Genomic DNA, 25384 nt, shown 5'->3' with positions numbered 1-25384 from the left:
TATTTCTTTCATCTTAGGATAAAAGTATTCTCTTTTTCCTATTAATAAAAATATATCTTTTCTGTTTTTCACACTTGTCAGTATTTTAAACAAATATTTTACCACATATAATTACCATCAAAATGAAATTTGTTAGAATAATGTTATTTGAAACATCAATATATAGTTTTTAACAAGAATTTTCCGTTTTAAAGTTCTAAAAATATATTTCTTTTTCAAATATGAATAGGAGCTAAACTCATGGCCAGTTTCCAAACTGCTGTTTGTTGAGGATCTAAGTTAACAAAAGAGATGGGACTACAATTCCCATTCCTTGTCACAAGATTTTATTTGTAGCATTGATATCAATTTCAGTAGAATAATTATTTAGACTAAACCAAGTAACTTAATATAACACTTTGAGTCAGAACTTCAATCCTGAATTGCACACCCCTTATGGGACCAATCTGTTACAATTTCACGGGAATTTAATGAGTACTGACTTTTGATCAGCATGGCATTGTTCCTATCGAATATTTTCTGACTTAGGTATATATGAATTTTTATACAAAGGCAGCTGATTAAGAACAAGCTCAGAAATTAATTTTTCTTTATCTTGCTCTGTTAAAGGTATGGTAAAGAAGGAATTTTTAAAATCTATTATAATAATAGAGTAGTTTTTAGGAATTATAACTGGTGTGGGCAAGCCAGGTTGTAATGACTCCATAGGTTGAATTACAGCACTAACTTTTATCAAATCGGTTAATATTCTCCATTTTCCTGATTTCTTTTTTATAATAAATACTGGAGAATTCCAGGGACTATGAGATTCTTCAATATGTCCCACTTAAAACTATTCTTGAACTGAGTTAGAGCCTCTAACTTTTCTATAGATAAGGGCCACTGCTCAACCCACAAAGGCTCATTTGTTTTCCAAGTTAAAGGTATGGGTTGGAGTGTTATGTCAGCAGTGGGCTCAATTATATACTTGGATAGCTGAGAAAAAGTACATACTGGAGATTGTTTAAGATTAAGTGTCTCATATCTGTTTCTTAATTGTTTTCCTACTTTTGTCCAGGTTTGAGGATTAACTGTATTTTCTTCTGGAAACCATGGGCAACAATCCTGTATATGACAAAGAAAAGTTTCTAATTGAGACTGAGAAAATTTTGTGCCTCTAGTGGACAGCATAGATTTATAGAGTTTCCTTGCTGCTGAACCTGAATACCCCACATTTTACACCTAGCTGAAAATATCTCCAATTCACTCCTTACTCTTTTGTAGCTCTTATTAGCTCTTTGCAGTATTTGCGGTGGATGTCCCTAGAGCGTCTCCTTACTTTATGCTTTAAGAGTTCCCCTATCAGATTCCTGTCTGGGCATCAATTGCCAAGTCCAACTCAAGTAACTTTCCAAACAGGGCCAGAAGGGGCAGTGGAAGATTGAGAAAAAACAACACAGAGTTTAAGAGAAAGCGGGGGCTAGGTGGTTCATTGCCTGACTGAACACAATTGTTGCTTCCTATGAAATGGAGCTTGAAGGATATTAAGGAATGATGAGGAAGGGAGGGAGGGAGGGAGGAAGGAAGGGAGGAAGGGAGGGAGGGAGAAAGGAAGGAAGGAAGGAAGGAAAGAAGGAAAGAAGGAAAGAAGGAAGGAAGGAAGGAAGGAAGGAAGGAAGGAACGAAGGAACGAAGGAAGGAACGAAGGAACGAAGGAACGAAGGAACGAAGGAACGAAGGAACGAAGGAACGAAGGAGGACAGAAGGAAGGAAGGAAGACACAGATGGGCTCAGGGGGTCTGAAGCTTAAGTTTACATCAGACAGACTTCAGACAACTTTATTCTTAACCAGATCCTGGTTACATACTGCAGGATGACAATAGGCATGCATGCATATCCTGAGGGAACAAAGTTCTCATCTTTCAGTGTTCTTCCTTCATACTTAAAATAACCATTTGGGGTAAACAAACATTCTCTTCCTCCTAGACTGTCTTACATAAATCAGATAACATAAAGCAGCTTACTGCCACCACCACCCTAAATTCATCTACTCCCAAGTAGTTCTGCAGATCTTATGTTAATCCTGTCTGCTACATTTCCCTCTTTTTATTTTATAAGCTGAGGTGACTGTACCTGTCTTAGGTTGCAATGACCAAATAGAAACAGGAATATCTTCCCCATTTTGTTATGCTCACTGCAAAGCCTTCATAACCAATTTCCATTGCTTAAGATTTAAAACATTACAGTCTTAAGGCTGAAACCAATAACAATGCTTCTGTACCAAAGAAAAGAGCTCTAGTGACTCTGAAGCGTTCATTGAGACCCCTGTAGTTTTGAACAATGTTTTTAACACACAACCATACTCCTCCAGCCACCTATTATGATTTCCCATTACCCTGATGCTACAAGGAAAATGCTTACTTTTACCAATATGGCTTACTTTACCAATATGACTCAAGTCCTCTTCTATCGGCTGGACAAACATCCCTTTAATGGAGACTTTTCCTTGGTTCCTCAATATTGTTTCAGAGTCTTCTTCTTCATGTCCCATGTTGGGTGACAGATGTTGCTTCCTATGGAACAGAGCTCGAAGGATATTAAGGAATGACAAGAAAGAGACAGGATCAGGAGTCTGAAGATCAGGATAACAGACAACAGACAACTTTATTCTTAACCAGATCCAGCCTACATACTGCAGGGTGACAAAAGGCATGCATGCATTTCCAGAGGGAACAGAGAGCTTATTTTTCAGTGCTCTTCCTTCATACTTAACATAACCATTTGGGGTAAACATTCTCTTCCTCCCAACTGTTCGACATAACAATCTCCACAGTTTACTGCTGCCACCACCCTGATGCCAGCTGCTCCCCACAAATTCTGCAGGTCTTGTTTTAACCCTTGCTCCTACATCATATGATAGCTGTAAGTAGGGCAGTCTCAGCTTTGAGAGATACATTCAAGACCATCTTGCAATCTGAAACAAGTGACTGCTCTTTGGAGAGAAATATAGCTACCCAGAGTAACTTTCTTCCTGCAGCATCTTAATTTCCAGGCTGCTATGATAAATGCCACACAACAGGTTGGCTTAAACAGCAGGAATGTATTGACTCAGAGTTTCAGCAGCCAGAAGGCTTGCTTCTTGGGACGTAGTGTTCTGGCTGGATGGATGGCAGTCCCTGGGGTTCCTTGGCTTTCCTGTCACATGGCAAGGTCCTCTTCTTTCTCTCTTGGGTTCCACGGTTCCAGCTTCCAGCTTCTCCTTGTGGCCTCCAGTAGTAATAATCCATCCTCATTCAGTTGCCACCTTAACTAAAAATAATGTCTTCCAAAGGTTCTACTTACAATGGTTCCACACTCAAGGAACAGGATTAAGATTAAGAACGTGCTTTTTCTGGTGCACATAATTCAACCTACCACATGCATAACACATACACACTGCAGTTTCTCCTCCTTTAAAGAAGCTACACCAAATAAAAACTTGAGACACTTCTGTCTCTTGCAGCCTAACTTTCTTTTGAAGGGAAAATGTCCTTTTTTGGTTATAAATTCAAATTCACATAGCAACTATGTCCTAAGATGGTCAATATGTCATTCATGACAATCTTTATAAACGAGACACAAACTGGGAGCCTCTGGGTTGTTATCCATCAGCAGATGTATGTTTAAAGAATTTCACACGATATTTTGTAAAAGCTTGAGTTAACATTTTAAAATTATGTATGTTCAAAAAATAATAAGGATAAATAAATAATGGGGGAGAAAAAGGGTAAAAATTGGGCAGATTGAAATACCGTAGGTCAATGAGAACGAGGGATGAGGGGTATTGAATGTATGAGTTCTTTTTTCTTCTTTTTATTATTTTTTTTTGGAGGGATGCAAATGTTCTAAAAATGATCATGGTGAAGAATATGCAACTATCTGATGATATTGTGAGCCAGTAATTGTACAATATTGTTGGACTGTATGTGTGTGGATATTTCTCTATAAAAGCAATTCTTTTAATTATGCATGTTCACCTAAAATTCTAGATTTCCAGTTTTTCTGGAAAAAATGTAGATTATAGCCAAAACCAAGTCTGAAATTGTACATGACAACAAGCAGCTCTAGCTGCTTTCCCATTCATTGCAGATCCCATCATTCAAACACTAAACACACGAGCACTTACAACCCTTTCATAATCTGCTGGTAGGTATCTGAGCTTGCACCTCTGTTTCCAAAGAATCACTTGGCCTCATAGACTTGTCACCTAATGGAAATGAACATAAGTTCTTTTAGGTAAAATATTAAGAGGGTGTGACCAGATCTGCCATATGACTGCTCTCCACTTCTTCAAAGCACCTCTCTTCCATCTCAATTCCTAAACAGACCAGGGCTGAAGTCCTAGGAACGTGAGGTCCTCGGCTCCAGACAGACATGTGTTGAGGAGAGTCACGGGATGCCTTGATAGAAGCTGTGAGGAAATAAAAAGGGAGAGACCCTTTTTATTTTTTATTTTTTAAGAAAAAGGTGAATCAAAGATAGAGGAGAGAGGAAATGGGAAGAGGGATGAGGGCAGTAAGAGGCGGAAAGAGGAAACTCACCGGCGCCTCCTACACCACCAGGTAAAGCCTACAATGAGCACAGCGAACAGCAGTACAGCCAGGGTGATCCAGACCACGGAGAGGTGGCTCCCATCTGCTTTGGGGAAGCACAGATGTCTCTCACTACAACACCCCTTCCTATCTCAAATTCCAGCCTGAGGACTTGTGAAGGGGCCAGGTGGTTTTTATTTCCTCCCCCATTTAAAGAGCCCATTTCCATTTCCTGTAAGTTTAGATTCCCATCTTTTCTCAGGCTCTGGGCATCCCTGATTCAATGAATTTCAGCATCTGATAACATACAATAGTAACAAAGGGCAAAAGCTTTGTGGCGAGGCAGATCTGAACCTAAATCAAATCCTTCCACTTACTAATTATGTGACTCAGGGCAGTTTACTTAACCAGTCTGAGTTCCAATTTCCTCATCCATAAAATGAGAATCATAGTACCTGCTTCAAAGGAGAGTCGTGATGATTAAATGAAATAATGTATGCAGAGTTCTCAGCCCCCACACAGAAGCACTCAAGACACCACAGTTATCTCTGTTTTTCCATCTTTCTAAAGTCTCCAGTCCTCTTCCTGCTGGGGATTGAATCCTCCTGGGATTCTTTATTTGTTCCCCTACTCTGGATCTCTGAGTTCTTCGTTCCTGTTTTTTTTTTTTTCTTTCTCTTGTATATGGAGCATCTTATCACAATCTTTTATGAGATTCAGATCCTTGCCCCCTCCCCCCCCACACCCCATATACTTGGGATCCCCTCTTTCTACCCCTCCTGGTTGGGGGGGGTGGGGTCTCATCTCCAAAACTCCTTTGTTCTGGGTCTTTCAAACCCCATCCCTTTCACAACTCCTCCATCTAAGGTACAAGACCATCTTCTCCCATTTCCAGCCTGATTCCATGTTTTTTCTCACCCCAATAGAGGATGATGTCTTGGCCGCCTAGACTGCTGTGTCTCACGCGGCAGGCCAGGCCAGACGCCTCTCCAGCTGCCACATCCAGGGTCACCCGGACCCACCACGTCTCATCAGCGTTGGGCAGGACGTCTCCTCGCTGAGTGCCCGGCTGCTCCTGCTCACCCCGCATCCACATCACCCACACGGGCTTAGGGTGGAATCCCGAGACGTGGCACACCAGCAGCAGCCGGCCAGGAGCAGGAGAGGGGCCGCTGGACAGCCAGGCCTCGGGCTTCACTGTACCCAACAAGGGAATGGGAGAATCTTAACAACGGGAATGCCACTCTCTGCATTAAAGGCTCCAGGTTTTATATCAGGCCCATGCTTCCCACATTTCCACTTCTGGAGATAAAGTGTCTCATAACCTCAATCCATTTGTGCTACCTTCTCCAGGAAAGCCTTCCCTCATGCTCACTCATTCCCTTTTCCCTGGTCTCAGTCTCATATAAACACATCTCCCCTATACTCTTACAGCGTTCTGTCCAGCTGTAACATATGTAAACATTTCAAGTACTCTTTTAGTTGTTAATTTGTCCTCTCATCCTCCTCCTCAAACAGGGATCCTATCTGCCTTACCCAATTTTGGACCCTGGTGATTTTTTTTATTCAATTCATGGAATCCCATAGGTGCTCAATTATCCATCCCTTCCTAGGCCTTTTTCTTCCTCTGATGCTCAAAATGATGAGAACACAAGAACAGAAACTTCCTGGAAGGAGCTCTAGAGTGGAGAGCAGTGAGGGGGGCAGACTGACCTTGCTTTTCCAGGTCTGACTTCCCTGCCTCAAGGAGGCCGCTGACAAAGCGGGGGCAGGTGTCACCGAGGAGCCACTGCACTGTCTCAGAAGTCCCTTTGTCCTGGTTGAGCACTTTGCTGACTGTCTGGACCCAAAGTGGGGCCCCTGGTGCAGGCTCCCATGAAGTTCCTTGGAAAGTGAGGATATCTCCTCCTTGAAATGCAGCATGGAAGAAGCTTTCTGAGACGTTCCCAGGTTGCAGGTCACAGCCTGCAGACACCTGGACCTCAATGGGATCTGAGGAGCGACAGAGAGAGGTCAAGGAAAGATGTAAATGACTAGAAGGAATCAAGAAGAAATTGTCGTGAGCATTATACTGAGGACCCAAGGTTCAGGGGAACGAGAGTGGGTGATCTGGAGTAGGCAAGAATAAGGGATATTTTGAGAAATCCGAGCTGTGACATTTTCTGACATCAGTGGAAACCAGAAGGTGGAGAGAGCAGGAAATCCCATCAGGTCGGGTCGCAGTCTCCCATTTGGGCTTCTCTCTCCCCTCGGGTACCTGCCCCGGATCCCATTTCTCAACTCACAGGTTAAATGCAGCATTTTGACGAAATCTTGAATGTCCCTGGTGACGCTGCTACGATAAACCTGAAATAAACGCTGCAGCTCCCCCCACTGCAAGTCGCTGATGTTGCCCTGGGCCCAGGGCCGCAGGAAGCGGATGGTGTCCGAGTCGTTGCTCCAGCTGTGGGTCTGCAGCTCCCCGAGCCACGCCGAGGCGTCTGTGCGCGTCCAGCTGCTGTTGGCGAAGGAGGAGAGCTGGAGGCAGCGGAGGGAGACAGGGCTTTGCAGAGCTGGCAGAGCGGCCAGGATTGCAGAAAGCGAAAGGCAAAGAAAAGGAAGAATTAAAATAATAATAATAATAATAATAATTAAAAAGCTGGCTGGGCAAGTGGGTGGTGTCAGCGCGTCCCTGTCCCTCTCCCAGACCGTGGGGGCGGGGTGCTGGGAAGGGCGGCTTCCCGGCCGGGGTCGCGGCCGCGGGCTCTCCAGGGAGTCCGAGGGGAGTCCAGTCTCCGTCCCGCCGCTTCACACCTCGCCCCCTTTCGCCGCCCTCCCGGGGGCGTACGTTGGACACCCCTCATTCCACTCACCTTTAGAAGTTCTCCAAACTTGGGGGAGCCCCCAGAGCAGCAGAAACGGCAGGTAGCGCATAATGCCGGGCGCGGGAAGCTCACCGAGGCATCCGCCACGGAGCTGCGACCTCTGCTTTCCGTCCCAGGCCGCTCCCCGCGGGCGTCCCCGGCCAGGTCCCACCTCCCGTCGCTGGCAGCACTGCCACTCCGGCTCTCCTTGCGCCTTCGCTTTCGGTCTGGCTTGCGACGCCGCTGTCGTGGCACAGGTGGCTTGCCTTGCCGCTGGCTGCGTGAGCTGCAGAGAGCTGTGTCGGTCACATTCCCTTACTTGAGGAAGTTTCCCAACCGGGTTTCTTGTTTCCGTGAAGAGTTTGGATGGCCTGGAGGAAGCGTCTGCAACTATTACTTGTGGTTTAAAAGAAGCACATGAAATTATATGATCTTTATTAAAACGAAAAGAAACCTGGAGGCAAGTCTATGGATTAGCCGTGCACATCTGTGAGAGAGACTATAGGGGACTGTCATTTGTTTTACATTTTGTTTGTTTTCCCAAATGTCCACAAGCACAACTATCACGTTTTTTAATAAAATAAAAACATTAATATTCATGTTCTCCATTGTGCATTGAGAGGTTTCAGAGGAGGTGGCCAAGATTCTTTACAACTTTGACAGCTCAATACTCTTCCATCTCCCTGCTGGGTGTTCCCCAGCCTCTTTCCTCCCTCTGGTGGTTCTTGTCCTGGGTCTCCCTTGCCTAAAGCACCTTCCCCTCCTGCCTCTTCTCTGTCTGCCCCATCTCCTCTCCTATCAGGGTGCGCCAGACTCGCCTTTCCCGGCTCTCACCTCTCCTGCCTGACCTCTTTGCCTGCTCACTTTCTCCTCTTGTTTCATGCTCACTCACTCCAAATATGAGCCTCTGTTTTACAGACTCATGGCAGGATTTCAGTGTGGACCTGGCCAACTAGTTACCCTTCTCAGGCTGATAACAAAAGCAACAAGACAAAGCAGTCCAAAACCTCAACTTGCCGTGAGGAAGGGTCCCTCTTAGGCAAGTCAGAACCCAGACAGCTATCTGGCACCCCTCTCTCCCTCTCCTTTCTCCAGCCCATCACCAACTCTTCTCTATTTTACCTCTTCTTAAATTAATTACTTGAATGGAGCCTTCTTTCCATCTCCACCTCCACTATCACCCTGACCTTTCACCTGATTTCCTGAAATAGCATTCTTAGGATAGAGATGGAAATATCGGGATAGCCTACAACTCCTGGCCTAGCCAAAGACTGTCTTCTAACCTCATCTCTCACCCTACTCTCATTTGCTCTGGGCCTCCGCCTAGCTGGTTTGCTTTCATTCCTCTAATATACAAAGCTTCCTCCTGCAAGGTCTGCTTGGAAAGCTTTTGGCCCTCTCCTCCCCATGTCTACTTAATTCCTACTTAGTCACTTTTTCTGGGGAGCCTTCCCAGACCCCCCAGGCTCTGTGGGCAAAGGCAGAAGAACTAGGTCAGCCCCCACCTCCACCCTTTGTACACTAGCTACCTTCGTGAACCTTTCTTCCCAGCACATAACAGAGGTTATAATTATAGAAGTGTTCAGGTGTGTCTTCCTCTCTATTTTCTCCTCAACAAGCTGGACAGCTGCCAGAATGCAAGGACAGTATCTCCTTACTCTGGCTCCTCCTATTCTGCCAGCATTGCTGATTTCATCTTTGCATCTCAGGTTGTAGTAAGAGCCTTGGAGAGACCAGGTTCCTGCACCTCCACTCTGGGCTGGGATCTCGGAGCTATCCCTTACCCACCCTATCCCAATAACACAATGCTGCCCAAAACAGTTTGAAATAATGTAGAAAAAAAAATCATTTTTGACAATTGACAGGTTAAGTGATTAAAATAAAATACAAAATTGCCCAAATAGTGGACAGAGCTGTGGATGAAAGAGAGGCTGTAAAGATCGAATAAAAAAGAAAAATGAATGCTTATATAAATCATGGTATAGTGTTGAACTTCACATTGATCACATTTCCAACTTTCCTTACCAAATTTGAACAGTTCTGATTAATTTAATGTACTGTAAAGAGGCTATTTTTGTCAACAATGACAGGGAGTAAAATCTTCAGAAGTTAAGCTTATCTAGAGATATATATATATATATATTTTTTTACCAAAGTCAATTGAGCAAGAAACAATTTTCCCTACCTTTTCTGGGAAGAGAATCACTGAATCATGGAATGTGCTGGAATGTGTTACCTGGAAAGAAGTTTACCGGGCAATAATAACTCCCCTGTATTGCAGATCAGGAAAGCAAGGCACAGAGAGGAGGTGACTTACAAAAAAGCTTCAAAATAAGCTCATGGCAGTGACTATACATCAAGTCCATCATACACTCTGCTCCTTCCTGGAGTGGCTGAGATCCATGCCCCTAGATTAATAATTTCTTTCACTTCTACAGCACTTCTTAGTTTCCAAAGAACTTTAACATATATATATATATATGTTTTTTTTTTGTTTTTTTTTTACTCCCCATGATGCCTATGAGAGGTAAGGTTTACTATCCTTAGTTTTTAAATGAGGAAACCAAATCAAAGAAAGAACATACACCTATCCAAGGCCACACATTTAAGGACTCAGTGCTGGAATTAGAATGCTGGTCTTCAAACTCCTGGTCTTCTAACGATCTATTCTCATAGCTCATCTTTAGAGACTGAGAATTTATCTTTTTAATCTGGTCTCATGAGGTCAATTCTCTTTCTCTAGGTGTCCAAATGAATATACTTAAATTCCTTCCTCTTCTTTTAGGACTACCAAATCTTCTACCCTGGATCCAGCTTGCCCTCTCTCTCCAACTCGGCTGCTCCCTGCTCTGTTATCTCTGTTATTTCAAATCTAATGAACATGGATTTGCCTAGAACTAGAACCATGTTTGTTGTTTGGTTTCCAAGGCACGGCATTCCTAATGATGACCAGCATTGATAAAAGTAGGTGCCTTCAGAAAAGCAGCTCTAATGAATCTGAGACGCAAGATCCTTTCCCTGGTATGTGGCTGGTAACTTTGAAGAGTGGCTAATGGACTCCTGAGTCCCTTCCAACTCTGAAATTTTATTATTTTAATTATCATAACTCTAATCCTATGTATGAATAATTAGCCTTCAGAGCTTTTTTAAGAGTACAGAGTTTTCCATTCTTCAAATACTTTGTTATTTTTGGAATGTCAATATTAATAAAGCTTGAATTGTCTTCCTCATTATATTACCATGAGATTTCTCTACTTACAGACCTACTTTGGAGCCTATAAACTCCTATAAAATATACCTTCAGCCTGAAAACCCTTGTTTTGATACTTCAGTATAGCATAATCTATGAACTTGAAGCACTGTCAAGATTATTGATAAAGAGCAGACACAACACCCCTGCCTTCGGTCATGACTTCCCATAACCCATCTCTTGCTTACCTCTGTCATAGAAGAGGAAAGACTATAGAATTGACCTGTCCTGAATATCTTGTGTTCTCGAGTCCCTGTGACTACCAAGGGGACTCAAAATCTAATCTCCTCCATTCAGAAGAGTATTGATTTATCTATACCCATGTTTGATGTCAATAAACAGCTCTCTCAGTATATTATAATTATTCTCCAATATTTCTGTGATTTCATTTTTCAGCAGCATTTAGTAGAGAATTGTGTTTAAGTGTTTAATAAAATAAAAATCTGTATAATAGAAGTTCTCTAGACAGGGAGACAGAAATAAATTTATTTCAACTCAATAAGTACATAAAGAACACTGAGTAGATCTTAAGTTCCATCTCTCACTGAATAAGACTCTCAGGCTAAGCACTTCCTTACTCAAAGTCTGGCTCCCCTTCATATTGACATCATTTCACACCCACAGGACTCTAATTTTAACTCCCATCCTATCTCTCACCATTTCTTTAGGCTCTCCACCACAGAATACCAACTATAGTTAAGTCATCTTCTCTATCTGGACTGTCTTTGCTTACTCTTGATTCTAAACCTTTTCTCTGAACACATCTCCCAGTCAAGCACCCTTGCACCCCTTAGTTCCACTTTACTCCGGCCTTCCTTCCCAGTCCTACTTTCTTATTTTTCTCCTTCCTCTCTCCTCTTCTTTCCTTCTTCTGCTCTCATCTCCTTCCCACCCTTCCTTCTCCTCCTTCCTCTTCTCTTTCTCATGAGGCCTGTCTTAGTTTGTGAAGGTTGCCGTAACAAAGTACCACTAACTGGGAAGCTTAAAACAACAGAAGGCTATTGTCTCACAGTTCTGGAGGCTAGAAATCTGTAGGGGAGAATTCTTCCTTGCCTCTTCCTAGTTTCTGGTGGTTTGCCAGCAATCCTTGGACTTCAATCTCTCTCTCAGTCATCATATGGCATTCTCTCCTACTGTGTCTCTCTGCATCCAATTCTCCCCTCCTTATAAAGACACCAGCCATACTGGGTTAGGGTCCACTCTTATATAGTTGACTTCATCTTGACTAATAACATCTGCAAAGACCCATTTCCAGGTAAGGTCACATTCATAGCACCAGGGGTTAGGACTTCAGCGCATCTTTTGGAAGGTTACAATTCAACCCATTACAATGCCAGATGCTAGGAATACAGTGAGGATGCTATACAATCCCTGAATTAAGAAGCTCAGAGATGATGGTGATGCATAAACAGATGATTACAGCATAACTGAAGTACGTACAGGTTCAGAGGTATACACTCAAGGGGTTCAGAGGGCTCATGTGTGACCCTTATGGGCATGTGAGTGTGTGTATATGTTGAAATGGGGTAAGTAGGGGTGGAAGAAGAACAAGAGACTGTTGTTGCTTGCATTAGTAAGCAAGACAAAAAGAAGAGGAAGAATATCTGGGGTTGAGAGGACAGTGCCAACAAAGATATGGAGAAAAGAAGCAGCATAGTTTATGTAGAACTATGAAAATTGTGCTACTGCTGAATCATAAGGATAACTGCTGGGGTCTTCGAGCTCCCTCTCCCAGCTTCTCATTTCATAAGGCTTCTCCAGGAGGCATTTTCCTTCTGCATCTCCAAAGGTCTCTGGTTGTGTGGGCTCTGAAATGGTTCCCTCTTAAGGAACTCCACTAACTAATCAAGTCCCGGCCTGAATGGGTGAAGTCACACCTCCATCTAGCAAAATGGCCTCACCCACAACTGAGTGCACCACACCTTCACGGAGATAACCTCATCAAAAGCCACACTCACAGCCAGGAACACGCATCTCTGTGGATATAATCTCATCAAAAAGGTTTCCACCGTATATATTGAATGAGGGTTAAGAGAATATGGATATTCTGGGGCACATAACATTTCAAACTGGCACATTACCTTACAGTTTTTGAAGTCTAGAGACAGAAATAGGTCTTACTGGGTTAAAATTAAGGTCTTGGCAGAACTGTCTTTCTTTTGGAGGCTCTAAAGAAGAATGTGTTTCCTTGCATTTTCCAGGTTCTACAGGTCACTCTTCTTCTTTGGCATGAGACCTTTATCCATTTCACAATCCAGCAACATTAGACTGAGTTCTAATGCCACCATTTCTCTCCCTCTCTTTTTCATTCCTCTTCCATTTAAAAAAAAAAAAAAAAAACCATTGTCTCTTTAGTTGCTCTGATTTGTTTTGTTTTTTCAGTTTAGTGGATGCACATATACAACATGAACTTTCCCATCTCAAGCACTCCCAAGCATACTACCCTCCCCACCATCTATTACCAGAACTTTCCCAACACCCCAGACAGAAACCCTACACCTTTTCTACTTTTAAGGATGCTTGTGATTACACTGGGCTCACTGGAATAATCCACTGGATACTCTCCCTGTCTCAAAGTCAGCTGATGAGCAACCTTAACTTCACCTGCAACTTTAATCCCCTTTGACATGTAACCTAACATATTCACAGATTCCTGGAATTAGGACTCGGACATCTTTTCCGGGTGGGGGTTCATTATTCTGCCTACCAAACATGACTAAGTTGGAATCTTAATTTAATTCTCCCAAATTTCTGTATGCACTTTTTCTATAACCACAACTTGTGTGAATACAATTATAGATTTTAATGCAATGCATATAATAATAATATAGCTATTTATTGGATGTTTAATGTTCTAGTTTGCTAGCTGCCAGAATTCAATATACCAGAAACAGAATGGTTTTTAAAAAGGGGAATTTAATAAGTTGCTAGTTTACAGTTCTAAGGCCGAGAAAATGTGCCAATTAAAGCAAGCCTATAAAAATGTTCAAATCAAGGCATCGAGGGAACGATACCTTGGTTCAAGAAGGCTGATGATGTTCAGCATTTCTCTCAGCTGGAAGGGCACGTGGCAAAGTCTCTCAGCTTTCTCTCCAGGCTTCTTGTTTCATGGGGCTCCCCCATTTTTCTTCTTAATCTCCAAAGGTCACTGGCTGATAGACTCTCTGCTTCTCGCAGCTATGTCATTCTGAAGCTTTCTGCAAAATGCTTCCTCCTTTAAAGGATTAATTGGTGGAGTCACAACTCCAGGGACGCTCTCAGATCAAAAGTTACCACCCACAACTGGGTCGGTCACATCTCCATGGGAACAGCCAAAATGCTCCCAGCCATCAATACTGAATGAGGTATAAGGACATGGTTTTTCTGTACATCATGCTGAGTACTTTACATATAACATCTTTGAAAATATGTACAAAAGCCCTATGAAGTAGATATTAATATTCCATTTTACAAATGGGGAAACTGAGACAGTGAAATTAACTAAACTTTCTTAGTTACATAGCTAGTACTGTTTATGTTTTTGGTTAAAAAAAAGTTAATGTCCACTTTAAATATGAGAAGGTTGACATACTTATCTTGATAATCAAAACAGAGGGAAATTGTCCCATTTGGGAACTTACGCAAAAATGACAAAATGGAAAGTGTCTGTCTCAGTTTAAGTGGGCACTTTGCATGTTGAGCACTAGCTGGGTCCCCACCCTCACTCCTGCTCTTTGTTCCCTTGTTGCCAAACATTAACTGTGATTTGCATAACATATTACTGCAGAGGAATATCATACAGACTGCCATATCCATTTAACCACCTATTTAGTTACTCAAAGTGAAAGCTTTTATTTTTCATTTTTATTTTTTATTACAGAAGTTTTAGCTAAACAGAAAAATCATATAGAAAATAATAGGCATTTTGTATTTTAACAACACCTTGCATTAGTGAGGTACTTTTGTTACAACTGATAAAAGAATAGTATTCTATCTGTGCTACTAACTATATAGTACATAGTTTACATTAGGTTTCCCTGTTTGGGCTGGACAGTTTTATGGTTTTTAAAAAATGTTTATTCTAGTAACATAAAATCAACCTAAATTTCCCCCCTTTTAGCCACATTCACATATATAATTCAGTGCTGCTGATTGCATTCCCAGTGCTGGTTTACCATCGCCACCACCCATTGCTAAAACTTTTCCATCACACCAAACAGAAACTCTGTACAATTTAAAGCATTGACTCTCAATTCCCTACTCACACTTTGGACCTGCTAATCTCTATTCTAGTTTCTAACTTCGTGAGCTACCTTGTTCTAATTATTTTATTTCAGTGAGATCATGCAATATTTGTCCTTCTGCGTCTTGCTTATTTCACTCAATAACATCTTCAAGGTTCATCCATGTTGTTGAAAGTATCAGAACTTTATTCCTTTTTTCTCTATATAGCAATTTTTTCATCTTTTTAATCACGGTACTATATATATAAGTATACCATAAAAATTTGCTTTTTTAACATTTTGGGGGAAAGAATCAGTGGTTTCCTTTTAATCTAGTTCTTTTTTTTTTTTTAACCTTTTCAAACTTTTAAGGCTTTAAACATTTTAATGCTTTTTTAAAGGATCTTAGCCATTCAAGAGGGACTCTGCTGCGCTCCTTCAGCCAGTGTCTCTGTAAGCCTTTCCTGCTCAACCCAAGAGGGCAGGTGTATTTTGGAGGAAAAACACTAGCTTCTTATCCCTGTAGTTGGAGTTTCTCTGAAGGAATCTCCCTTCTCCATCTTTAGTCCCTTGTTGTCCTGCCTTCCCTTTGCTCTTTAGAAAAGTCTGGACCTGTTTTATGTTTGGGACAAAATGGCTAAAGCCTTTTTATACAATGTTAATAAAGATATTTTTTCTACCAAGTAATGACCAGACGACCTGAATCTCTGACAGAGTTAAGCTTCTCCGTATTATAAGGACCAGATGACCTCATTTTAAGAGAAATTTTTCTTCCTTGTGAAATGTCTTGTTAGTAAATGTATTAATGAAATGTCAAGGATTATACCAGAGACTGTCCCTACAGCCATGACCAGATCCAGGGAGTCTGCTTGGAGTTAGCTGTCTCCGGGCAGTATGGGCAGTTGCCCTGCTGCTTTCCTCTTTTTTTTTTTTTCCTTTTTTAAATGAAGGAGAAAATTGAAGATTGCATGGCTTTCCTCTGCAACAGAGGCATATATGAAACCATCAATACAATTCCAAAGACCTCAGAATTATTTTGAGATAAGAGACTCTAAGGTTGACTTCAGTATGTAAAGTATTCATATGACAGTTTTAACGATTTTTAAGACATCAGATTTGCTGGTTAACGGAGAAAAGGACATTTGCTTGTCGCTTTATACCTTTCTGTACTGCTTACAATTTTTACCATATGTATATTTAATTTTGTTGAAAACATAGGGCAAAATTGAGAGAACCACTTCGGTCATTTCCATGGAGGGCTCAGCTTGTCTAGCATGCATGTCTTCATACACCTGGTTAATCCTACCACTAGAGGTGACATCAAGTTATTGAGTGGACTGTGGCTGTCTACAGGTTTATAACTTTCAGAAACTTAATTGGAATTGAAACAGAAAATATTTAAGGTTTGACGTTCTAGTACCTTCCAATAAATGCCTCTTAATGCTATTCAGAAATTCTAACCTGTAGAATTTAACATTTTATTCTTATCTATAAATCAAGATGTGTAATAATTTCTACTTTGGAATTTTTTACAAGCCTTTGTGGAGAGAAAATATAATTTTTAATGGAAAAAACCTTAAAACCTACATTACTATAGCACACAGATATTATAGTGTCTGTGTATTTACATTAAGTTCTATATTTGTATATTACATGTTTGCAAATTTAAACAAGAAAACTGGGGGATGTTTGTGCCTCCAATAAAGTGAACATGAGCAGTTAAAAACCTTATCTATTGCAACTGGAAGCAGTGTGAAAGGTTTTCAGAGAAATGAAAAGTGCCACCCGAATATTTTAGATTTTGTATGTGGTAAAATGATTAGTGATAGAGGACTACTAACAATAATATGTCAGTCAACTTAATTCAGAGATTAACTGAAGGACAGGACCAAGTTCTATTGTTAAATAAACAAATTTTAACCCTGTATAGAAACTTGTTATTGTTCCACATTAACTAATTGTTCTGGCTTGAAATTGTTGCATACCCCAGAAAAGCCATGTTCCTTAATCCTTTTCTATATGGTTGGGTGGGCTCTTCTTGATTACATTGTTTCTGTGGAGATATGACCCACCCAACTGTGGGTGGGACCTTTTGATGAGGTGATTTCCATGGCAATGTGTCTCCACTCATTCAAAGTGGGCTTGCTTTTGGAGTCCTTTAAGAGGGAACCATTTTGGAAAAAGAGTCAGAGCTGAAAGAGCCCTCCAGCCAGGTCAAAAAGAGAAAACACCCCCAGGAAAGACTTATGAAACCAGAAGCAAGGAGAGAAAGCTAGCAAATGTTGCCATATGCCTTCCCAGCTGACAGAAGTGTTCCAGACAGCATCAGCCTTTCGTGAATGAAGGTAACCTCTTGCTGGTGCCTTAGTTTGGACATTTTTGTAGCCTCAGAACTGCAAACTTGCAACTTAATAAATTCCCTTTATAAAAGCCATTCCATTTCTGGTATATTGCATTCTGACCACTTTAACAAACTACTATACTCATATTTATATGGGCTTTGAAATAAAGCACATATATCCATGGGGGGGAAACATGTACAATTAAAATATTTTATTGAAAAATAGTATCTGCAAAGGCCCTTCAGGGAATGGTGAGAATGGGGGAAAATTCAACTCCTCCAAGTTGAATTATTGATATTCTCATAAGCAGTGTGGACAACCAAAGCTATAGGCTGAGCCCCTAATCTTGGGATTTGTTCATATGAAACTTAACCCCATAAAGGATAGGTCAAGTCTACTTAAAATTAGGCCTAAGAGTCACCCTCAGTAGAACCTCTTTTGTTGCTCAGATGTGGCCTCTCTCTCCAGCCAACACAACAAGCAAACTCACCACCCTCCCCCGTCTATGTGGGACATGACTCCCAGGGGTATGGACCTTCCTGGCAACGTGGGACAGAAATCCTGGAATGAGCTGAGACTCAGCATCAAGGGACTGAGAAAAACCCTAGAATGAGCTGAGATTCAGAATTAAGGGATTGAGAAAACCTTCTCAACCAAAAGGGGAAGAGTGAAATGAGACAAAATAAAGTGTCAATGGCTGAGAGATTCCAAACAGAATCGAGAGGTTATCCTGGAGGTTATTCTTACACATTAAATATATAACACCTTGTTATTCAAGATGTAATGGAGAGGCTGGAGGGAACTGCCTGAAAATATAGAGCTGTGTTCTAGTAGCCATGTTTCTTGAAGATGATTGTATAATTATAGAGCTTTCACAATGTGACTATGTGATTGTGAAAACCTTGTGTCTGATGCTCCTTTTATCTACCTTATCAACAGACAAGTAAAACATATGGAATAAAAATAAATAATAGGGGGAGCAAATGTTAAAATAAAATTTAGATTGAAATGCTAGTGATCAATGAAAGGGAGGGGTAAAGGTTATGGTATGTATGAATTTTTTTCTGTTTTCTTTTTATTTCCTTTTCTGAATAGATGCAAATGTTCCAAGAAATGATCATGATGATGAATATGCACCTATGTGATGATATTGTGAATTATTGATTATATATGTAGAACGGAATGATCAAAAGTTAAGAATGTTTGCGTTTGGTGTTTTTTGGTATTTAAAAAAATTAATAAATTAATAAAAATATATATTTTATTGAAAATAGGTTTTTATATTATTTTTAAGTTTTTACATATGTGCAGATAAAATTATTGCAAGGGAAACCTCTAAAATGTGTTTTCTCTGGTAAAGGTATTAATAGGTAATTTTTGTTTTGTTTCACACTTTTGTTATTTTTCCTAAATGTCTTTAATGTACATATATTGCTTTTATGATCAAAGAATAAAAACTTAAATTTTTTCTTATTGTGTGAATTTATAGCAGTTCACACCAAAATGCTATATAAATTTGTTTGAACACCCAAACATGCTAAACCACAGCAGGCAAAGGTTGTTTCCCACAGCTCTGAAGAGAGGGTAAGTTTCCTGTAGGTTTTGCTAACTCAACAACCAAATGAAACAAGCCATACTGCGGACTGATTCTTCTTAATCATCTTCAACAGACTGTCAGCAAAGACCTCCTAAGTGGGGACTTACCCTAAAGGGGAGACTACAGTACGAGACCTTTGAAGAGGGAAATACAGACACAATAAACAGAGAGGATGCATAGGTCTGCCTGCACCAACTAGCAGAGGAAGCCACAGGCACCAGAACACCTTGCTTTTTTCTCTTCAAGCACCAGCCACCCTTACCCCAGACGCATGCCTGACCACTGCCAGACTAGGATATTTGAGGAAAAGCAGCAGACCGTTCAAAGACACCTGAGGGCCAAGATCATTTCCTGTTCCATTTAAATGTGCTTCCCTTGCCTCAATGTCGCCTCATGTTGTCAGATCCTCTAGTGTGAGTATATCACTTCTGCTGTTATCTGAGCAATCAAGGATCACAACATTGAAAAGGACAGGAAGCTAGGAGGCAGCAACATAAGCTGTCCTCACTCAGCAGATGCCTCCCCCATGTCCATGTGATTCACATCTGCGTCCTAACAGCCCCTACCTATTAATGAAGGTCTCAGAGAATGTACCAGAAATGTCAATGACTCCTTCCACCCCCTAAACTGCCTCAGCCAACAAAGCATCAATGAAAAGAGTAAGAGCTTTTTAATCAGATAGACTTTAGTTCTTTAATCTTGGCTCAATCACTTGGAATACATTATTTGTTTCAGAATCCATAAACTCACAGTCAAAGTGCTAAAGTTGGAGGGAGATGAGTTAGAACAAGTTTTCTAAAAGGCCACTTTGCTCATTCTAAGAACACGCCCCCTAGATACAAGAAGTACAAATCCTACATCAAATGGACTCCCTTGGGGTCCTCTTTGGCTCACCCTCACCCTTCCTCATCCTTGTCCTCTATAGACAAAACTTCCCCCTAAATCTTATTTTTTACATAACTATTTTTTAGAGCAGTGATAGGTTTACAGAAAAATTATGCAGAAAGTAGAGTTCCCATATGTCCACCTCTTGCCCACAAAGTTTTCTTAGTGTGGCACTAAATGTTGAACCAATATTATATTAATCATACTAGGGTTCACTGTTGTACAAGTCTATGGATGTTTTTCTTTTGTTGTAGTACCATACATGCACCATAAAATTTCCAATTCTGTCCACTTTAAGTGTATACCTCAGTATTAACTACATTCACGATGTTATGCTGCTATCACCGTTATCCATTATCAAAATTTATCCATTGCCTCGCTGTACCCCTTAATCATCGACTCACTTTCTCCTTCCACATCCCTGGTGTGCTCCAGAAAAGCCAACTTCTTTCATTGTAGGTGGTAACTTTTGATTAGATGGATTCCATGGAGATGTGTCTCCACCCATTCAAGGTGGGGTTGCTTACTGGAGCCCTTTAAGAGGGAATCATTTTGGAAAAAGCTTTAGAGCCTTGAGAGCAACCAGAGCCACCAGAACCTACAGAGCCAGCAGAAGGAAAATGCTCCCAGGAAAGCCTTATGAAATGAGGAGACAAAGCTAGCAGACATCGCCATGTGCCTTCCCAGCTGAGAAAAACCCTGAACATCAGCAGCCTTGTTGAAGCAAGGTATCTTTCCCTGGATGCCTTAACTTGGACTTTTTCATAGCCTTGCCTTAATTTGGACATTTTGCACAACCTTAGAACTGTAAACTTGCAACTTAATAAATTCCCCCTTTTTCAAAGACATTCTATTTCAGTGATACTGCATTCTGGCAGCTTTACTACCTAAAACACCTGGTAACGTGTAATCTACTTTAAGTCTTATTTTGAGAGAGGAAAAAAGGGAGGCTTAAACTTACGGTAATAATCCTTCTGACCTCTTACATCCCTGCTCCTAACCATCCCCTAAAACGTGTTCATAACAATCCTGACCACATTCCACTGCCTCGGAATTCTCTGTATATCCTTAGATGTTTGAAATGGACAAGTCTTCCAGGGAAAGCTTCCTGAAAATCTAGAGACTTCATGGGCCTAAAAGAAGGGGCTAAAATGAATCCACCATTTTCAACAAGAAAAAGTTAAGCTAAACTTTGTAAGCCATCTGAAAGGAAAATGAATCCAGGAAGTATCAGCTCCCTGTTTGAGTAAAATTGCTCTTCCCTTTCTTGCTCCCCTTAACACTGTGTGGTTTTCTTTCCCAAAAACCTTTCCCTCAGATTGGGTTAGATGCATCACCTGAGCAGACCCAAAGGCAGCTATAGTGCGTAACCCCAGAGAACTACCAGATGAGGGAGGCAACAAGATTTAAACCCTGCTTTAAAAAGAGCTGAGGGGGACTTCAGCATTAAGCTAGTCCAGTTCTTTCATTTTTCAGGTGAGAAGAATGAAATCCATAAAGGCAATTCTCACTGAAAATACTTCTTCTCACCTCTCCCTCTCTTTCCAAGCACCAGCCCCTAACGCATTGGCATAGCTTTGGAAGGATGAAAAGGGCTAAAGGCCACTTATTTGCCTAAGCAAGCCTGCTGGCCTTTGGATGTTGCTATTTTTGTGGCTGGCATTGACTAGCTACTGAGTGCCTTTTATGGGCCAGGCATTCAAATCCTGGCTATCTTGGCACGTATGTTGAAGTGGGTGCAGTGATAGAAAGGAAGGAGGGTAGAGAGATCTCGCCTCTCAGGGACCTGTAGCAGTAAGAGTCCCTTCTGAAGGACGTGCCTGTTGCTGAACTTTTACCAGTTTGGATGCTGTAGAGCATTTACTGACCTTTCTTGTAATGTTTCAGAATGTTCTGATACCTGTATGTTCTGATATTCCTACCAAATTTTGAGTAAAAAAAAAAAAGAAGAATGTGCCTCAATTACAGGTTATTAATATGAAAATACAACATTTTTCTTCTGAAAAATTCAAAGCAAAGGAGAAAAATCAAACTGAGGTATGGTCAATTTTTAGTTATACCTCCAAATTTCAACCATCACTATTAACTATTTAATCAAACAAGACTGAGTTTAAGATAAAATTCACTCATAAATTCCTTCTCCTCCTTCTCTTTTTCTCTCCCAAATATACAAAGACTCTGTTCTAGTTTGCTAGCTGCCAGAATGCAACACACCAGAGATGGATTGGCTTTTAATAAAAGGGGATTTATTTAGTTAACATATAGTTCTTCAGAGGAAAGGCAACTAATTTTCAACTGAGGTTCTTTCTTAGATGGGAAGGCACAGGTGGGTCTCTTCTGGCTTTCTCTCCAGGCCTCCGGGTTCCAACAACTTTCCCTGGGGCGATTCCTTTCTGTGTCTCCAAAGACCTGGGCTGAGCTGCGAGTGCTTAGATGAGGTATGCTGAGTTCTTGGGCTGTGCTACGATGCACTCTCTCATTTAAGCACCAGCCAATTAACTCAAACATCATTCATTGTCTCCTAGCCGCCTGAAGATGTAATCAGCAACGGATGAGATTCACATGCCATTGGCTATGTCCACAGCAATAGAATTAGGCACCTTCACCTGGTCAAGTTGACACCTGAATTTAACTACCACAGACTCCTTCACCCATGTCAGGCCTACTGCTATAATGAACAAGAGTCAGTCATCTCAGACTTATAGGAACAATAGATGGGCAAATGATATGGAAAATTTATAAGCAGATAACCAAGCTGAGAATGAAGAGAATATGTTGATCTCACTGATTCATCTGTCAAAATAAATGGATGAAAGGCAAATAGAAAAGGTAAAATAGATAACTAATAGACATTCAGGAAATGGAATTCCAAATGCCAATTTCAAACCCACAGAGAATATCAGCTGTCCAAAGGGCCTGACACTAAGTAGGTATCAATAACTGTTTGATGTATGAATGTTTTATATTTTAACTTTAAAAACACGAATGCAAAATTATTTCTACACATTTCTTACATCTTTGCAAATGATATATGCAAAAATATGTAAATAACAGGAAAGGAATATGACCAAATGAAGATATTTGATTTGCTAAGTAGCAAAGCTATAAGTTTTTTTTCTTTTATTCAAAGCTAATGATGTTATAAGGCTATTTAATTTTTTTCAAAGAACAAACATATGATGTAAGTGAGTCATAGTTGAGCAACAGACCTTAAAAAAAAGACTGCTTTTTGATCACTAGTTATTAAATTTATTAGGCCTCTAACATTCCTATCATTAAAAGGAACAATCGAGCCTTACCACAAGCATCCTGCTTCCACTTACTCCAGAGTTAGGTCCTCTGCAGCTAGGTGCTGTGATAGTATGCCTCTGGGGTGGGGTAAAAAGGCATAGCCTCTATTTTACTGATAATTATAATATCAGAATGTTTACCCCTCAGCATCATCTGCCCTGAAAGGCCACAGAACCTGAACTGAAGTAGATCAGATGGTCACTGTTGGGGATTGAATCATGTCCCCCACAAAAGACATGTTCAGATCCCAATCCCTGGTCCCATGGGTGTTGAACTCATTTGTAAACAGGGTCTTCAAAGCTGTTACAGTTAAGGTGTGTCAAAATGAATGAGAGTGGACCTTAATCCAAATAGACTGAAGTCCTTATAAGCAAAGGAAATTGGACACAGAGAAGAGGTCATGGGAAGCAGCCAGAAGCTGGAAATCAGTGGAACCTGGGAGATAAAGAAGACACTGTCATGTGCATTGCCATGTAGCAAAAAGCCAAAGACCAAGGATTGCCAGCAACCAGCTGAGGGTGCCAGTTCTTGGAGAGAAAGCATCATCATGCTGATACCTCAGTTTTGGTCGTCTCCTAGCTTCAAAACTGTGAGGCAATAAATTCTTGTTGTTTAAGCCAATCCACTGAATAGTATTTGTTTTAGCAACTGGGAAACTAAGACAGCTACTATGGCAAATATCTACCCAGGCACATTCCTGCCTATGATATGGAGAGCTCAGGCAGACAGAAGGGGAAGAAGCAATGCTTGGAGAAAAGAGGACTTTCTAGAATAAGGAAATCCTGAATGATAAACTATACCATAGAGTAAAAAATATTCCTAGACCAGGAAGAGAGCAGCAAGGCTGAGAGAAAAGGAAATCTGATCAAGAGACTGGAAGTGCCCACCTGGAAGCCACAGCGATATCAACTTCCTGACTCCATTGTCTACATCAGTTTCTAGGTTAGAAAAACATGTTTCACTGTCTGACCCTCTGCCCTTACCATTATCTCAATAGAAAAGTGTTCCCCCCTTACATATCTTTCTTAAATTGCTTTAATAGGTGGTGTTCTAGTCTGAAAGCTGCCAGAATGTGATCTACCAAAAATGTAATGGCTTTTTAAAAAGGGGAATTTATAAGTTGCAAGTTTACAGTTCTAAGGCCGTGAAAATGTCCAAATTAATGCAAGGTTATAAAAATGTCCAATCTAAGACATCCAGGGAAATATATCTTGGTTCAAGAAGGTCAATGACATTCAAGATTTCTCTCTCAGCTGAAAAGGCACATGGCGAGATTTGCTAGCTTTCTCTTCAAAGGCTTCCCTGGGGCTCTGTCAGTTCTGGTGGCTCTGAGGACTCTCAAGCTTTTTCCAAAATGGCTCCCTCTTAAAGGGCTCTAGAAAGCAACCCCACCTTGAATGGGTGGAGACACCTCTTCATGGACACCATCTAATCAAAAGTTAGCACCCATAATTGGGTGGGTCACATCTCCATGGAAACAATAAAAAAGATTCCACCCAGTAATACTGAATGACAATTAAAGGGCACGGCTTTTGGGGTACACAACAGATTCAAACTGGCAAAGGTGGTAAGATCTCTCTTCCTGGAACATTATTCAAGGTAGTCCATGCTTTCTCTTTCCTAAGCCTTCTACAGAGTCTTGAATGTGTTAAGAGAATTTCTTGTCTGGCCACACAAATCATGATCTAGCAAAAGCCCATGCTGCTAACATCGTCTAAGACTGGCCAACAGATTGCAAGAGAGAGAAGCTGGGCGGGCCGCGGTGGCTCAGCGGGCAAAGCGCTTGCCTGCCATGCCGGAGGACCTCGGTTCGATTCCCGGCCCCAGCCCATGTAAAAAACAAACAAACAAACAAAATACAATAAAACAAGAAAATGTTTAAAGATGTTTCCTTTCCTTCCTTCTATCCTTCCTTCCTTCTCTCTGTCTTTCCTTCCCTTCCTCCCTCTTTCAAAAAAAAAAAAAAAGAGAGAGAGAAGCTGAAGGCAGACGACATTTCATATACTTCTTTTGTATTCTTCATGGCACATCACAGAAACTGGGCACACAACAATCGCTCAATTATTTGAGGATTGTCTAGACCATCATAGGATTTTGATGATAAAATTGTTCTATTTTACACACAAAGTAGCCATGTGTCACTATTTTGCTAGTATGACTAAGGAACTGAATTTTATTTAATTATAATTAATGTGAATTTAACAGCCATATGTGATTAGTGATTACTATATTGGACAGTGCAAGTCTAGATTCTAGAAGTCACCAGGAGTGAAAAAAACAAATAAGAGAAAAAGAATGGAGTTATAATAATAACAGAAAATCCTTATACAATACTCTATGTGCCAGGGACTATTCTTAGCACTTAATCTACTTAAACCTGTGAGGTTGGTTTTATTATCCACATTTCACAGATAAAGAAACTGA

General features: G+C 40.9%; 1 protein-coding gene across 5 annotated transcripts in view; it reads right to left on the bottom strand.

Annotated features, from left to right (window-relative positions):
- Positions 1–2624: 2624 nt before the first annotated feature.
- Positions 2625–25384, bottom strand: part of CD1D (CD1d molecule) — a 28291-nt gene continuing 5531 nt past the window's right edge. For 2 of the 5 annotated variants that reach the window (XM_077156571.1, XM_077156572.1), the window contains exons 2-8: positions 13658–13857; positions 7403–7764; positions 6836–7102; positions 6264–6542; positions 5469–5747; positions 4560–4656; positions 2625–4429 (exon numbers count right to left, since the gene is read on the bottom strand). In XM_077156571.1, the coding sequence (XP_077012686.1) occupies positions 4408–4429; positions 4560–4656; positions 5469–5747; positions 6264–6542; positions 6836–7102; positions 7403–7764; positions 13658–13689 (1338 nt within the window). In that variant the 5' untranslated portion in view covers positions 13690–13857 and the 3' untranslated portion in view covers positions 2625–4407. Of the gene's footprint in view, positions 4430–4559; positions 4657–5468; positions 5748–6263; positions 6543–6835; positions 7103–7402; positions 7790–13657; positions 13858–25384 lie in introns of all 5 variants that reach the window. The other 3 variants (XM_077156573.1, XM_077156575.1, XM_077156574.1) reach the window with 3 other exon arrangements.

Source organism: Tamandua tetradactyla, chromosome 4 (genome assembly GCF_023851605.1).
Source record: "Tamandua tetradactyla isolate mTamTet1 chromosome 4, mTamTet1.pri, whole genome shotgun sequence".
Taxonomy (NCBI): Eukaryota; Metazoa; Chordata; class Mammalia; order Pilosa; family Myrmecophagidae; genus Tamandua; species Tamandua tetradactyla.
Note: the sequence above shows the minus strand (reverse complement) of the source record. Positions and strands in the feature narration are given on the sequence as shown.